Raw genomic sequence first — 15849 nt, forward strand, 5'->3', positions numbered from 1 at the left:
AAAATACAATGTCACATTAATGGTTTTAAAGTACTAACATCGGGAAATGAAAAAAAAACTACAAGGAATGTAAAAAAAACATGGTGTTTACTTTTTTATATGAATATAAAGCACAATACAGTTTAGCTAATGAAGATAAAGTCTAATAAAAAAGCTTTGTTCTTCTCCAACAACACCATGTTGTTCAGTGCAACAGATTGGTCAACACATCTAAACAGGAGTGATACCTCCCGCATCTAATGCACAATCTTCGTACCTCAGCGTATTGATACTTCACAGCCTGCCTTCAATTCGATGAGATGACAACAGAATCACAGCTTGTATTGATGTTATTGGAACAATAACACAGTTAGCAGTTTATTAAAGTACAAGTGACCATCCCAGTAAACAAACTAAAGACTTTATAAACAATTTGTGGCAACGTTCCTGACACATCACCTGCTGCATGTTTCCTCACGTCTTTAATTAGCAGTTACAGCAGAATGCTGTTTTGGGAAAATGAAATCAACTTCAAATCTTTTTCTCCTCTGCGTCTTAAAGTGTTCCCATTTAAGGTGTGATGCATGAAAATGCACGTCACAAGCAGATAATTGTTTTCAGGGTCCATGTACACAGTAACATTCTAATCCGAATGATGATCAGATTCAATATATTTTGTCCATGCACACATGGTTAGTGAAAGTATGCAGGGCTGAGCTCTGCCTGTGCCCCTGAGCGGGTTCTGTTTTAATGTAATGTGGTCTTTTTAAATGACAACTCCTAAAAATAGAAGTACTGCACTTGTAATCTTAGCTTTATTGCAGTTTACCCACACACTTGGTACTTTCTACAAAAAAAATATGTTATAAATTAGAACAATTCTTATTTTGTTTTATAGGAATGCTATGCACATTGCTATACACACATAACTATACACACATAACATATTGCATAACTACAACAAAATAATATATGAATTAAAAAAACATTATTTTTTTTAAATAAATGAGCAATCTGTTTATCAAGAAGAATGTCCTGCAAGTGAGAGTTCAACTCTGGAGAGGCAAATTAAGCTCCAGGATAGGTTTCCCAGTCTGTTGGATCTAAAATAAAGATAGAGAATTAGAATGTGGGTCAAAATGATTAAACGGTTTAAACACATTACATAATTGTTTTGTCATTTGACTGGAATACTACAAAACACAACTATGTTCATTTGTTTACTGTACATTGTACCTGTTATTTTCGTTCCTTCCCTCGTCTCAGCCGAAACACCGATGCCAAACTCATTTTCGCCAGTGACTCTGAAGTAGTAGATCCCGCCCTCCTCTAAGTCCGACACCTTGTAGGACAATCTGTGGCATCTGTCAGTGAGTCTTGTCCAGCCTTTTCTGCTGATGTCCAGGATGTCAACAAGGTAATTGTTTACAGAGGCTCCTCCCTCATTTTCAGGAATGTCCCAGGTAATAGTGGCAGAGTTCATGGTCACGTCTCTAACAGCTAAATGTGTTGGGGGGCCAGGGGAATCCAGAACCCTCACACTCAGAGTCAAAGAGGTGTTCCCGACAGCATTTTGAAGTTTGACTATGTATTTACCAGAGTCATCGCGAGTCACTTTTTCTAGCGTGATGGATGTGACAGAGCTGGTGGTGTTTACAAGTCCTCTCATTCTTAAATCCACATCTGCCTTTTCCCATGTCACACTGGGTACAGGTTTGCCAGTGAACGGCACAGTGAAAGTGAAGGAGCTGCCCTCTTTAACAAGGAGTGTCTTCTTCATCTCAGTGCTAATGTCAAACTTGGGTCCCTCTTCTCTCTCCATAGCAATTTGAGGGTCTGTTTCAAGACTTGGCTCACTGATGCCAACCTTATTCATAGATTTAACAACAAATACGTATTCTGTTTCTGAGGTAAGCCCCGCCACTTTAAACTCTGTCTTTTCTGTGTTTTGAACGGCAACAACCCAGTTTTCTTCTCCGGATTTTCTGAATTCAACTTTGTAGCCAATGATTGGTGCGCCACCATCAAACAGTGGCTTGTTCCATGACAGGGTGATTGAAGACTTGGAAGAATCAATGATTATCGGCTTTGTAGGAGGGGAAGGCAGAAACGTTGGATCTTCTGCCATGGTGAGTGGACATGGTAGACTGGGTTCGCTTATTCCTGCAGCATTCTCTGCAAAAACCCTGAATTCATATTCACATCCTTCGTGTAGGCCAGAGGCTTTAAACCGCAGGTCATATACAGTTTTCTTATTGACACATAACCAACGAACGCCCTGCTTCTCTCGCTTCTCCACGATGTACCCACTGATTCGACTACCGCCATCAGATATGGGTCTCTTCCAGCAGATTGTCATAGCGTCACTTGTTGCACTTGTGACCTCAACATCCGTTGGAGCACACGGGATGGTGAAGGGATCAGCTGCTTTGATCGGATCACTTTCCAAAGTTTCCCCTTCTCCGTATTTGTTCACACCCCTCACTCTAAACAGGTATTCATTGCCTCTGAGCAGCTTGGGTATCTTGCAGGTAGTTGCTATTAACTCATCATATACACGCGTCCAGGCTACACGGCTGGTTTCACACTTCTCAACAATGTAATACATTATCTCTGCGCCACCTGTGTCCTGGGGGTGTCCCCATGACAAGGTGCATTTCTCTGCTGAAAGTCCAGACACTACCAGGGGGCCAGCTGGAGGGCCTGGCCTGTCTAAGACTTTGCATGTAATAGTGTTAGATGTTGTACCACAAATATTCTGTAGGGTCAGAATGTATTGCCCAGAGTCTTTCCTTACACTTTCCCTGATGATTAGAGTAGTATGTGTCTTTGTTGCGGTAATCTCAATCCTACCCTTTGTACCAATAGTTAAACTATTCTTTGACCAAAACACTTGAGGGCTGGGGCGGCCAGAGATGTCAGCATCTATTCTTAGAACGTCGCCAACTTTGACAACCAAACCCTGTCTAAATTTGTCCTCTAAGATCATTTTAGGTGGCTCCACATCATGCTGCACAGTAACAGGTCCTGTGGTTTCAGAGGGTGCACTGAAGAGCTCTGCTGCATTCTTTGCAATGACCCGGAAGTCATACTGTTCACCCTCTGTGAGGCCAGTCACCTCCAAAAAGGTGTCAAGCAAGCTGGTGAAATTACACTTCAGCCAGCAATGATCAGGAAGCTCTTTTCGCTCAACAATGTAACTGGTTATTTTAGCCCCACCATCATATTGCGGTTTGTCCCATGAGAGGGATACTGAAGTGTTGGTTATGTTAGTGACTGTGAGATTGTGTGGGGGATCACAATGGTCTCTTGCTGCCACAGGCTCAGATGCTTTACTGCAAAGTCCAACACCCGCAATATTCTCTGCATAAACCCGAAACTCATATATGAGGCCTTCTTCAATACTTGTAACCTTGAATCTGCTCTCCATCACTGGACCCCTGTTAAGCTTTGTCCACAGAATACTACTTTGATCCTTGCATTCAATATGATAGCCCACAATTGGGCTCCCACCGTCACTACTTGGGGGACTCCATTTAATAAGCATGTTAGACTTTGAGGAACTCACAACAGCAATATTGAGTGGTGGACTAGGGACTTTGAAGGGGTATTGGGCAACAATAGGTTCAGACTCAACAAAAGAGCTCTTGCCATAGCGATTCTCTGCAGCAACACGAAACTGATACTCTGTGCCCTGTGTCAGACGGGTTATTTTGATAGAGGTCCTGGCAACTGTGGCTGACACAGTCTGCCATATTGTACTGCCTGTATCTCTCTTCTCAACGACATAATTCGAAATTTGACATCCCCCGCTATATTGGGGGGGTTGCCATATTAAAGACACATAGTCAGCGCTCATGTCTTGCACACTAATGTCGCATGGTGGTCCAGGTCTTTCAAAAACATTAACATAAATTTCAGCAGAGGCAGCACCAGCGGAATTGGTCACAGTTACCTCGTACAAGCCGACGTCTAGCTTAGTTGCATCTTTGATAACGATTTGAGATAATGTATCGAATGTGCTAACATTTACCCTGCTTGTTTCCTTGATAGTGTTACCATCCTTCTTCCAGGCAGCTATTGGCTGTGGTACACCTTTGAATGGCACTTCAATCTTTAAATCATTTCCTGCCTTCACACTGAATGTGCTGGAGAGCAAATTAATAACAGGCTCAGCACGTGTGTCTTTTAAAGCAACAGGTGTCAATAGGAGCTTTGGTTCACTCTTTCCTTTTTCATTTACAGCCCTAACTCTAAATAAATATTCCATTCCTTTCGTCAGTCCACTGATGACTGCTTCCAAAGCTTTACTCTCGGAACAGACTGTCCATGTGTCATATCCCTGAGCCTGCATTTCTATAACATAACATGTTATTTTGCTCCCTCCGTCATGAGCTGGCTTTTCCCATGCAAGTTTTACACTCTCTTGGGTCAAATCCCTCAGTGAGATTTTTCCAGGAGGTAGAGGAGCTTCAGACACTTTAACACGCTCCAGTGTTTCCACTGCTAGTCCAGTTCCATACTCGTTCACAGCCAAGACACGGAAATAATAAAAACATCCCTCCTGCAGGTTGTCAATCTTTAACGAGTTCCTCGTACAGGTGCTACAAACACTTGTGAATGCCTTTCTGGCTTCCTCTCTCTTTTCCACAACGTAGTGTAAAATGTTTGCTCCCCCATCAATAAGCGGAGCCTCCCAGGAGATGGTCACATAATCTCTTTGTACATCTTTCACTTGCAGGTTTGTTGGTGCAGAGGGAGTATCCAACACCCTGACGTTGATAAATGCTGATTTGGAGCCCTCACAGTTTTTAGCATTCAGTTCATACTTTCCAGTGTCAGTTCTATTCACATTTTCAATCAGCAAAACTGTGTACGAGCCTGTTACCTCTATTTGCGCACGCTCACTGAGAGGACCACCTTCTTTTGACCATTTGACCTCAGGTTCTGGGCTTCCTCTTATGGGGACATGGAGACGTAATGTTGAACAGGCTCGAACACTAACTGTCTTTCGCAAAGCTGCATCCAACTCAATTTCAGGTGGCTCCAGTTTTTCAGCTGCTACCACAGGCCCAGGTAAGACAAAAGGCTCTCCAACTCCATTGGCATTCGTTGCACGCACCCGGAAGTTGTACTGTGCGTTTTGTCTTAGCCCTTTTATGGTGTACTTTGTATCTTCTGTGTTTGGAATGCATGTGATCCATTCATCATCTGCTGCTTCCTTCATCTCAACAAAAAATCCAGTAATGGCAGCTCCGCCATCGTAGATAGGCTTGGACCAGGATAGAGACACAGTGCTGAAGGAATAGTCTGTCACTTTGAGGTTGTTAGGAGGACCAGGAGGATATGACGCTTCGCACACTTTAATATAATCACTTGGCTCACTGGCTGAACCAACACCAGCAGCATTCTCTGCTGATACTCTAAACTGATAATAATGTCCCTCAGTCAGTCCTGTGCATCGGAAGCGCAAGTCATTCAATCTTCTCTTGTTGCACTTAGTCCACCTGACACCGTCTTTGTCGTGTTTTTCCAAGATGTAACCATCAATCTCTGAGCCCCCATCGGCTTCAGGTCTTTCCCATGTCAACAGTACAGAGTCTCCAGTCACAGCACTAGCTGTAGGGGTAGAAGGTGCACTCGGTGTTTTAAAAGGATTTTCTGCCATGATAGGGTCTGATTCCAGAAATTCTCCAACACCAAATTTATTCACAGCACAAACTCTGAATATGTATTCTCTCCCTGGTGTTAACTTTGTCACTTTGTAAGCAACGGCTTCCACGTTGGGATCAACTCCTGTCCATGTGACACGGCTTGTCTCTCTCTTCTCGACAATGTAATGGGAAACAATGGCACCGCCATCATTTGAAGGAGGGTTCCAGTAAAGATTGATTTTTTCCGCACTGACAACTTTCACCCTTAAAGGTCCCTGTGGGGGACTAGGTCTATCTAGTATCTTTGCATTAACTTGGATAGATTTTGTTCCATCAATGTTTGTGAGACTTAAGATAAAATGTCCCGCATCTCCTCGTATACAGTCCCGGACTGTCAATGTGGTATGAGTGAGGGTGTTTTTAACATCTATTCTTGGTGTAGCTTTGTTAATTTCCTCACCATCCTTTAGCCACCTTACATCAGGCAAGGGCTTTCCAAAGTAATCAGCTTCAATTGTGAATGTTTCGCCAGCCTGAACGACAATTGTACTCTTAAACTTGGGGTCCATGTATACAGAAGGCCCTTCAATAACATCCTCAGCAAAAATAGTTATACTTTCGGAGGGTTTGCTCCAGACACCCGCACCATTCTTGGCAGTCACTCTAAACTCATAACTTTGTCCACCTGTCAGGCCTGTAATTGTGAACTGATTTTCAATAACATTTGTGAAGTTTGCTTTCATCCATCGACCATCTGGAAGCTCTTTTTTTTCAACAACATATCCTGTAATGGAGCTCCCACCGTCATACTCTGGTTTGGCCCACTGGAGGGTGATATTCTCCTTTGTAATAACAACAGCGTCGGGTTTACCAGGTGGCTCACATTGATCTCTTGCCACATAGCAGTCAGATATCTTGCTGGGTGGACTGATTCCAGCGATATTCTCAGCAAATACTCTGAATTCATACTCAATACCTTCCTCCAGGCCTGTTGTTTTGAAGCGAGGGTCAAGTATGGCAAGTTTGTTCATCTTGGTCCATAAAATGCTATTTTTCTCCTTGCGTTCCAGGTGATAGCCGGTGACAGAGCTACCTCCATCCTTGACTGGAGGTGTCCATTCAACCAACATACTGTACTTTGTCACGACGGACACAAAAGGTGTTCCAGGAGCCATAGGCGCACTAAATGGATACTGCGCAATTACAATTGGAGATGTTATCGATGTACTCTTGCCATACCTATTTTCAGCAAACACACGGAATTGATATTCACTTCCTGTCTTTAGCTTTGTGACTTTGATTGTGGTTCGTACTGTTGTGGCTGATACAGTTTGCCACTCCATGTTAGTAATTTCACGTTTCTCCACAATATAGTTGTCAAGTTGACAGCCTCCAGTGTATTCTGGGGGCTCCCAGGAGATAGAAACATAGTCAGAACTGACCTCATCAACCTTCACAGGTCCTGAGGGTGGGTCGGGCTTTTCAAGAACCACTACTGTGAGTTCCCTAGTATCGTCTCCAGCATTATTTTTCGCTGTGATAGAGTACTGACCAGCGTGCTCTCTGGCAGCATGTCTGATATGAAGAACTGTCAATGATGATGTGGTTGCGATCTCAAGCCTGGATGTTTCTTTGATGGCTTGTCCATCTCTTTTCCATTCTACCTTGGGAACTGGATTTGCAACCACTGGTATCTCTACTTTCAACTCTTCAGCGTTTTTGACCGTGAATGTGGTCAAATTTAGCTGGAGTTTTGGTTTTAAAGCCTTTTCCTTTGCTGGATCAGTAGTAGACTTGTCTTTAGCATTCTGTTTGCTCTTCCCAACAGATGTGCTGGGCTGTGCTGTAGAAAGATGACACCAAATAAATATAATATTGCTGGGACGTGAGTTGATTAATTTCACATTGTGATAGAAATGTATTTTAAGGTTGTGTTTACATTATGACTAGATAAATGCTTTTCATACCTTCAGCAGCAGAGGTGGATGACTGGATATTCCTTGCTGTGAGATCAGTATCTTGTGTCAGATTTACTGGCTGAGATTGATCCTTCATTTTACTTCCCGCCTACAAATAAGTTACAGTTGTCCTGTCAGTATATTGTATTAAAAGCAGGAAAGCTAAAACAAATAAACGGGATAATGTTTATGAGAAAGTATGACAAAAGTCCTTGATAACAGAGCAACTTACTGTATGTTATCTAGTGAGTGCAATGTACTGGTTATAGTCATGCTGGTTTTCAAACTAAATATATATACAGTATAAAGTAGCGCCCAAGGACAAAAATAGATTAAACATTTGAATATCAGAAATACACAAAATTAATGTTTCACAAAATAGATATAATGTTGGCTAAACTAAAATACACACATAATTGTACTTAGTATACCTTGCTGCCGTAGTTTTAAAAAAGTACTCACTTCTTTGCTGCTTGCTTCCATCGTCAATGCGTTATTATTCCAAGAAAAACTGAAGTTTAACTGAATGAAGTTTGAGATATAACAAGATGAAGCTGTGCTCGTAAGTAGCCAAACACACACAACCCCAGCAGTCCAGCCTGCTTTATCTCTGAAGGTATGCAGCTACTAAAATAACCACATGACTGACTGGCCAGCAGCTGCATCTTCTAAAGTTAGTTCAGCCTGCATGTGTTTCAAAACAGTAGTAGATGTAACTATACCAAATAACAATAATTGCTTGCATATACAGTAAATATATTTTTAATGTTTCAAATGTATGACACCGGTTTTTAGAGGATAATAGGATTGTTAAGTGTTGTTATGGCAATATTAAAGCAAAGTCCAATTAAATATGCTAGTCCAGAAATAGAATACAAATATTGTACAAGAGTAAATTGTTTAAAAAGATAACTTCTGTAGCAAAAGTACTCCAAGTACCACCACAATGAACACCAATAAAGTACCGTAGTGTAGTAGGCCTAAATATTCATTAAAAACAAGGTAAAGGTTTTATTTAACAGTTTATATTTTTGGCCACTGTAACATTACACACGGTTTGAACAGTAACACTGTTTGAATATTTAATTATAAAATGTCATTTAAATACAAAATCTCCCATTTGAAGCCTCCCTTCCATGTGGGATTGCCTTTTATGGTTTAGAGGAAACATCCAATAATCTTTGTTGTAAGGCCTCACTGGACACTTTACACAACGCTGACACCGGGGAAGGGGCTTGGGTGTTTAGTTCGTCATAAATATTTTGTAACTCTAAATCCAATACATGCTTTAACATGGTTGCTTGGAGGTGTGCCAAGATACGTTAAACAAACATCAACCATGACGACATTCGTAGTTGTCTCCCCCAAAACATGTTTTCTCCTACGCAATAGGGAGTTCATCTCCTATTTGCAACTATAACGGCCTACTTTCTACAACTTTCCGGAGTACGTCTGTAGGAAGTGAGCTGGAAGAACATTTGTGTGGTCTAATGTCAATGACGTCGTACCTGATAGGGGGTCTGTCTCACAGTCCCTGTTCTCGTTCTTCCCAAAGTTTTTGGGAAGGGTTTTCCACACCAAACTCATCCAAGCACGGCTTTATAGATTTTGTTATAAATGTATTACCGGGGGCCCCAATAATACATCATCAATCCTCAATGCAACGAAACATAATAGATTAATATCAAAGTTAAAGTTAAAGTACCACTGATAGTCGCACACACACTAGGTGTGGTGATATTACCCTCTGCATTTGACCCATCCCCTTGTTCTACCCCCTGGGAGGTGAGCAGTGAGCAGCACCGGTGGCTGCGCTCGGGAATCATTTTTGTGATTCTTCCCATTACCATTTTTTGGTAATGGAAGTTGAACTTAAAGCACCATCGTACAGCAGAGTAGTCATGTAGTGCGTCATTCTCTCCAGGATGCGCCGCAGGGAAAATAAACATTTAATCATGAATGCTCAATATGTATTTGTAGCCTACTTAGTAATTTTGATAGTAGGCTAATATAGACACTTACAGCATGTGTTGCCTTCATTATAAGGCTTATATAAGGCTTTTAATTTTTTGTGACTCTAGACAGATTTGTTTTTTTGGTCCAATATGGCTCTTTCAACATTTTGGTTTGCCGACCCCTGACGCCCTGATTCTTTAACCCGTACGATTAATCACAAAACATTATCGCATCAGTCATGTATGAACACAGATTAATTGTGCTATTTCTTTTGCCTGCACATGCTCCTCTACATTAACCGCGCATGGCTACCTGAAAGGTGTAGCAGGTTAATATACAAGCAGATCAATGCGTACGTCATCTGCATACTCAGTCTGGTGTAAAACAAATACATGACATTTTGTTACATAGTGCTTGATACCGTGGTAGAGCGTAATATGTGTGTGTGGGAAAAAATCACAAGACTATTTCATCTCTACAGGCCTGTTTCATGAGGGTTTCCTCAATCATCAGGAGATTTCTGATGATCTCTTGATGATTGAGGAAACCCTCATGAAACAGGCCTGTAGAGATGAAATAGTCTTGTGATTTTTTCACACACACACACACATATATATATATATATATATATATATATATATATATATATATATATATATATATATATATATATATATATATATATATATATATATATATATATATATATATATCACTACCGTTCAAAAGTTTGGGGTCACCCAAACAATTTTGTGGAATAGCCTTCATTTCTAAGAACAAGAATAGACTGTCGAGTTTCAGATGAAAGTTCTCTTTTTCAGGCCATTTTGAGCGTTTAATTGACCCCACAAATGTGATGCTCCAGAAACTCAATCTGCTCAAAGGAAGGTCAGTTTTGTAGCTTCTGTAACGAGCTAAACTGTTTTCAGATGTGTGAACATGATCGCACATGGGTTTTCTAATCATCAATTAGCCTTCTGAGCCAATGAGCAAACACATTGTACCATTAGAACACTGGAGTGATAGTTGCTGGAAATGGGCCTTTATACACCTATGTAGATATTGCACCAAAAACCAGACATTTGCAGCTAGAATAGTCATTTACCACATTAGCAATGTATAGAGTGTATTTCTTTAAAGTTAAGACTAGTTTAAAGTTATTTTCATTGAAAAGTACAGTGCTTTTTCTTCAAAAATAAGGACATTTCAATGTGACCCCAAACTTTTGAACGGTAGTGTATATATATATATTCTATTTTAGTTGCTTAATTGAGTTTACAACCCCCTGGCGCTGTTTTGTACTGTTTCTGTACTTATTTTGTTTATTGTTTCTTCCATCCATCCATTTCCTACCGCTTATCCCGTCTTGATTGTTTGTAAATGTTCATATTATAAATAAAGGTTTCTAAAAAATAAAAATAAAATACAATTCAAATACATGACATTCTGAAAATAAAATGGCATTCGTGTCAAAATATCAAGGTCTTTTAAAAGTGAATTTAAAGAGGAACTGCACTTTTTAAATTTTGCCTATCGTTCAGTCATTTTGAAAGACGACAAATGTTTTGTTTTTTTTATTCTTTGGTGCACCACTAGATGGTGTTGGGTACCACAGTTTGAGAATCACTTCCTTAGTACATTTAAATAGCGCTTTTTCTTTATAGACGACATGGCGAAAGCTGTAATCGAACCTAGAACTCTCAAGTTGCTGGCAACATGAATGAAAACTGATTATTTTAAGCTACATAAACACAATCATCCATACATCATTTTCTTACCGCTTATCCCTGTCAGGGTCAACTTAATTCAAACCACACCACTAAAACAGTAGCGAATTGCTTAACTGTACCCTCCATGTACATACTAAAATGCTATTAATTTATTTTCTCCGTTTAGTTCTGATATAACAAAACATTGACGAAAAGCTTGTATTTTATTGTTGTAATCTGAAACCGGAAATACAACTACCAACGAAGAAGAACTGGCGCAATGATTCAGGAAGTAACTCGCACAGAAATAGTAGTGACATTACTCCCATTACGCGTATGATTACGACCACAACTATATGGTATGTAATTCATACGTTAGTTTAATGTTGTTTTTTTAAAGATATTGTTTACATTGATGTTTTGTTGTGACGACTGGAACGATCTAAAAGAGACCCCACCAGACGACTCTGAAAATTACGCTAGCCTCTGTATTTACGCAAATGGCGTAAAAGTTTTGCCTCTTGTTTATTTTTTTTAACTTAGCAACCGTAATCAACCATGCCGATCCAGTTTGTCTATGGGAACCAGGACTTTGTTAAAGATGTGTATGCCAATATTGGTAATACATGCCGCATGGTATCGGCATCAAGGTTTGATGCAGCTGTCCAAGCTGGCTGGGCAGACAGGATGGCAAGGGGGTTGTTCCGCTACCATTTAGGGGACTTGCAAACACGTCTCCTGCCTGGTCCATGTGGTTTTGTGGCCCAGTTGAATGTCGAGAGAGGAACTGAAAGAAGAAAGCCACAGAAGATACTCAGTATTCAGCAGGAGTTCAACGCCAAACAGTTTAATTTCAACGTGATCAATCAGGATGAGATCATATTTGAGATGATGAAGGAGCCTGAAGAAGGACATGGAAGTAATCATCAACCTTGCAAGACAGTTGTGTTGGTCAATGTCAGTCCTTTGGAGTTTGGACATTGTCTTTTTGTCCCTTATCCGTCACGCTGCTATCCTCAGGTGCTCACAAAGTCGGCCATTCAAGTCGGCGTTGAATCTGTCCTGCTGAGCTCTGACCCAGGCTTTCGTGTGGGCTTCAACAGTCTCGGGGCTTTTGCATCTGTCAATCATTTACACCTCCATGGATATTACCTGAAACACAAGCTCAATATCGAATCGATGCCAGTCAGGCCAGTTCTTCCTGAAATCGGATTTTACACTTTAATGGGATTTCCTGCAGGTTTTTTGTTCTACACCGAATCAGGGGGCGTGGATGACGTCGCAACCGCCATCTGTCGTGTCACCGACTTCCTGGTGGAGGCCAATGTTGCTCATAACCTGTTCATGACCAGGGGCTGTCCGCCTTGTGGTCACACTCAGAGCGAAATAGATGACAACTTATTGAGGAAAGGTGTGCGGATTGCTGTGTGGCCCAGAGTAGCTTGCTTCGGTACCAAGGAAGAGTCTGCATTGAACATTGCTCTCTGTGAGCTTGCTGGGCATCTGCCATTTAAGAACAAGGTGGACTATGAGCACTTTACGGAATCACATGTAATAGAAAACATTCAACAATATCTTCTACCAGATGAGGATATGCTTAAATTAGAAAAGCAGCTTACTCAGCAGCTAGTAACACCGTAGTGTTTAGACCAGACCTGGGCATTCTGCGGCCCGCGGGCCGCATCCGGCCCTTTGTGCGTCCCTGTCCGGCCCGCGTGAGGCCAATTATAAATTACAAAATAAATTTAAAAAAGTATCTATGTCGAGTGTGCAATACAACGGTGCTGCTTTTGTTTTGAAAATCGTTATTTGTATTACTTCCGTGTGGACGTATGCGTGATTGTGAGTGAATGTGAACAACTGCAATTACAAAATAAAGTTGAAAAAACATCTATGTCCTGCGCGCAATACAACTGTGCTGCTTTTATTTTGAAAAGTATTATTTATGGGCGTGTGTCCGTGTGTAACCTGCGAGTGAAGGTGCACATGCAGCGACAAGTGATGCACGGTTTACACCCGAGACGCTAAAAAGAGAAAAGTTGATGAGGAATGCCGTGTTTTCAACAAGACATGGACTGCAAAGCAACGTCCCCTCACCTAAGGTGCGTGCCTGCGCAATTGCGCACTGCTCAAGCGTCCGCTGCGCGCAGCAAGTATATATGCCGCGCACCAAATCAAATCCCATCTGAATTCTAAACAAAATAAACATATTTATTCTATGGAATTTTGCAATGCAACTTTGAGTGACAGTGACAACAAGCGGCCCTAATGGTGTTCGTCAACACCGTTCAATTGAACACCGTTCAATTATTGTAACGTCTATCGAGATGCTTCGAGGACAGGAATTATATCGATCACTTTATTGAACAAAACTGTTTATATTCGGACATAACCACACCAAAAACATGAGTAAAACAATTCTATCTCGAAAAACTAGTCATTTTCTGCCGTACAAACCAGGCCAAAACCAACTTGTCATCTGTCACCAACACGCATAGCACTAAACCACTGGTGCGTTTAAGGCCACACAAAAAGTCGGACAACTCAAACACCACACAAAGTTACACTATGACTCCTCAGTCATACGTGTGCTTATTTTACTGTCATTTATTATTAATGTTAATTTATATATATTAGTCATGGAATGCTGTTACACACACTATGTTGAAGTATTACTATTATTATTATTATTATTATTATTTATCTTACGGTATACATCAAAAATAATATTGAGCAAAATTTAATTGAAATATTGTCGATGTGGCCCTCCAGCAGTGCTCGGGTAGCTCATGCGGCCCCCGGTAAAAATTAATTGCCCACCCCTGGTTTAGACAAAGCCTTGTAAACTGATGTGCCTATAAGATAAATAAATGAAAAACATATACACTTTTCTAAGCTATTTCACTATTACTTGAACCCTAAATATGTGCAATAATATTTTAAGAGAGATAGATGCCGAGACAGGTAAAATCTTGTTCATCCTCCTGTGGTCGAATATGCAACTTGACAAAATGTGCCAATAATCAGCTAAAGAAAAGTCCCCATTAATTATATAAAATTATTTGAACCAAAATTCTGATTAATCCCCAAGGAGAATATCATTTGCCCAAATGGCGTCACCAAGGTAGTAAAGCCAACTCAAAGGATGTGCATGTTTTCTTGCTCACTCATGATGAGGTTCCTCATTGTTGAATGCACAACCGGCGCAGTGATGTGTGACGGGTTTATTTTACCTCAGCATCCATGTGCTGCCTTGACAACAACATTCAAAGGCATGTGGCTGAAACACTAAATGTAGTTTGTGTTTGGCATCTTAAGTTTGTTGTAATGTACAATATGTGGTTTATATTTGCTAGCTATTTTTCTAGTCTCTCTTTTGTCTGTACTTATTAGAAAATGGTAGCATTAAAAACATACGTTCATTTTAAGACTAAAGACTTGGTAAAATTGAATAAGCTCTGTTTCTTGCCACTTGTTTTCAGACAAGTTTAATTTTGTAAACGTGATAATTGGTGACAATAGATAGTTTAGGCAGTGATGAAAGTATAGGACAAAAATTTAATTTAAAATATACAATACAATAAAAACATTAAAGGTAAATGAATTAATACATTCAGGAGTAAATTGTCAGAAAAGAGTGTACAATGTAAAGTAAGTAAATACAAGATATAGACTAACGCAAGCAGTAACTTAATAAATAATGATAAATGAATGAAACCAGGACAAATTATGTTTTTCTTCCATATACCTTGTAAAGTTTCTTAAACGTACTCCTATTAGTACATTCAGTGCCTTGCTCATTACATAATTTAACTCTGCATACTTATCGCTTAAAAGTTTTTAATGTCGTGTAGGCATACAGATGTTTAAATTTTAGTTTTTCCATATTTTACTCATTTAAAAAAAAAAGGTTAAAGGGATAACTTTTGTCTCTGACACACAAAAAGTGCCAGCCACTCGTGTTTACCTTGAACCCTGTCCAGTAATGGATGACTGAGTCAAACCTGTCAAGCACCTTTCTAATACCTTGTGGAAAATGTTATTTACAGTGAATGCTTCACAGGGTCTGACTCGTGCAGAAGTCATGAGAACCCCTACCTCCTCCTCACGTAACCTCCATTGCCGCACGACGAGGAGTTTGCGAGACTATTCCCTAACAGTATGTCTTCTTTCCATGTTTATAACTTGCAGATTAGAGCATACTTGTAAAGATTCCTCATCATTCTTTATATATTTAGTGATACTTCCAGTTATGTTATTTCAGCATTAGTAGTGAGTGATGAATTCTAGCAACAAATTGAGAATGTACAAACCCCGTTTCCATATGAGTTGGGAAATTGTGTTAGATGTAAATATAAACGGAATGCAATGATTTGCAAATCATTTTCAACTCATATTCAGTTGAATAGGCTACAAAGACAACATATTTGATGTTCAACTTTTTTTTTGTGCAAATAATCATTAACTTTAGAATTGGATGCCAGCAACACGTGACAAAGAAGTTGGGAAAGGTGGCAATAAATATTGATAAAGTTGAGGAATGCTCATCAAACATTTATTTGGAACATCCCACAGGTGAACAGGCAAATTGGG

The 15849-nt window shown here is 40.2% G+C and overlaps 2 protein-coding genes across 2 annotated transcripts; one reads left to right on the plus strand and one right to left on the minus strand.

Moving 5' to 3' along the window:
* Window positions 1-420: 420 nt before the first annotated feature.
* Window positions 421-8405, minus strand: LOC133641666 (titin-like). Its single transcript, XM_062035566.1, has 4 exons — window positions 8054-8405; window positions 7601-7700; window positions 1216-7476; window positions 421-1082 (listed from the first exon to the last, which is right to left on the minus strand). Exons 1-4 carry the CDS (start codon window positions 8072-8074, stop codon window positions 1048-1050), a joined length of 6417 nt encoding a protein of 2138 aa, XP_061891550.1. The 5' UTR covers window positions 8075-8405; the 3' UTR covers window positions 421-1047.
* A 3094-nt stretch (window positions 8406-11499) lies between these two features.
* Window positions 11500-13202, plus strand: gdpgp1 (GDP-D-glucose phosphorylase 1). Its single transcript, XM_062035292.1, has one exon. It carries the CDS (start codon window positions 11815-11817, stop codon window positions 12895-12897), a length of 1083 nt encoding a protein of 360 aa, XP_061891276.1. The 5' UTR covers window positions 11500-11814; the 3' UTR covers window positions 12898-13202.
* Window positions 13203-15849: the final 2647 nt, after the last annotated feature.

This window comes from Entelurus aequoreus, linkage group LG24 (genome assembly GCF_033978785.1).
Source record: "Entelurus aequoreus isolate RoL-2023_Sb linkage group LG24, RoL_Eaeq_v1.1, whole genome shotgun sequence".
In the NCBI taxonomy this organism is placed as follows: Eukaryota; Metazoa; Chordata; class Actinopteri; order Syngnathiformes; family Syngnathidae; genus Entelurus; species Entelurus aequoreus.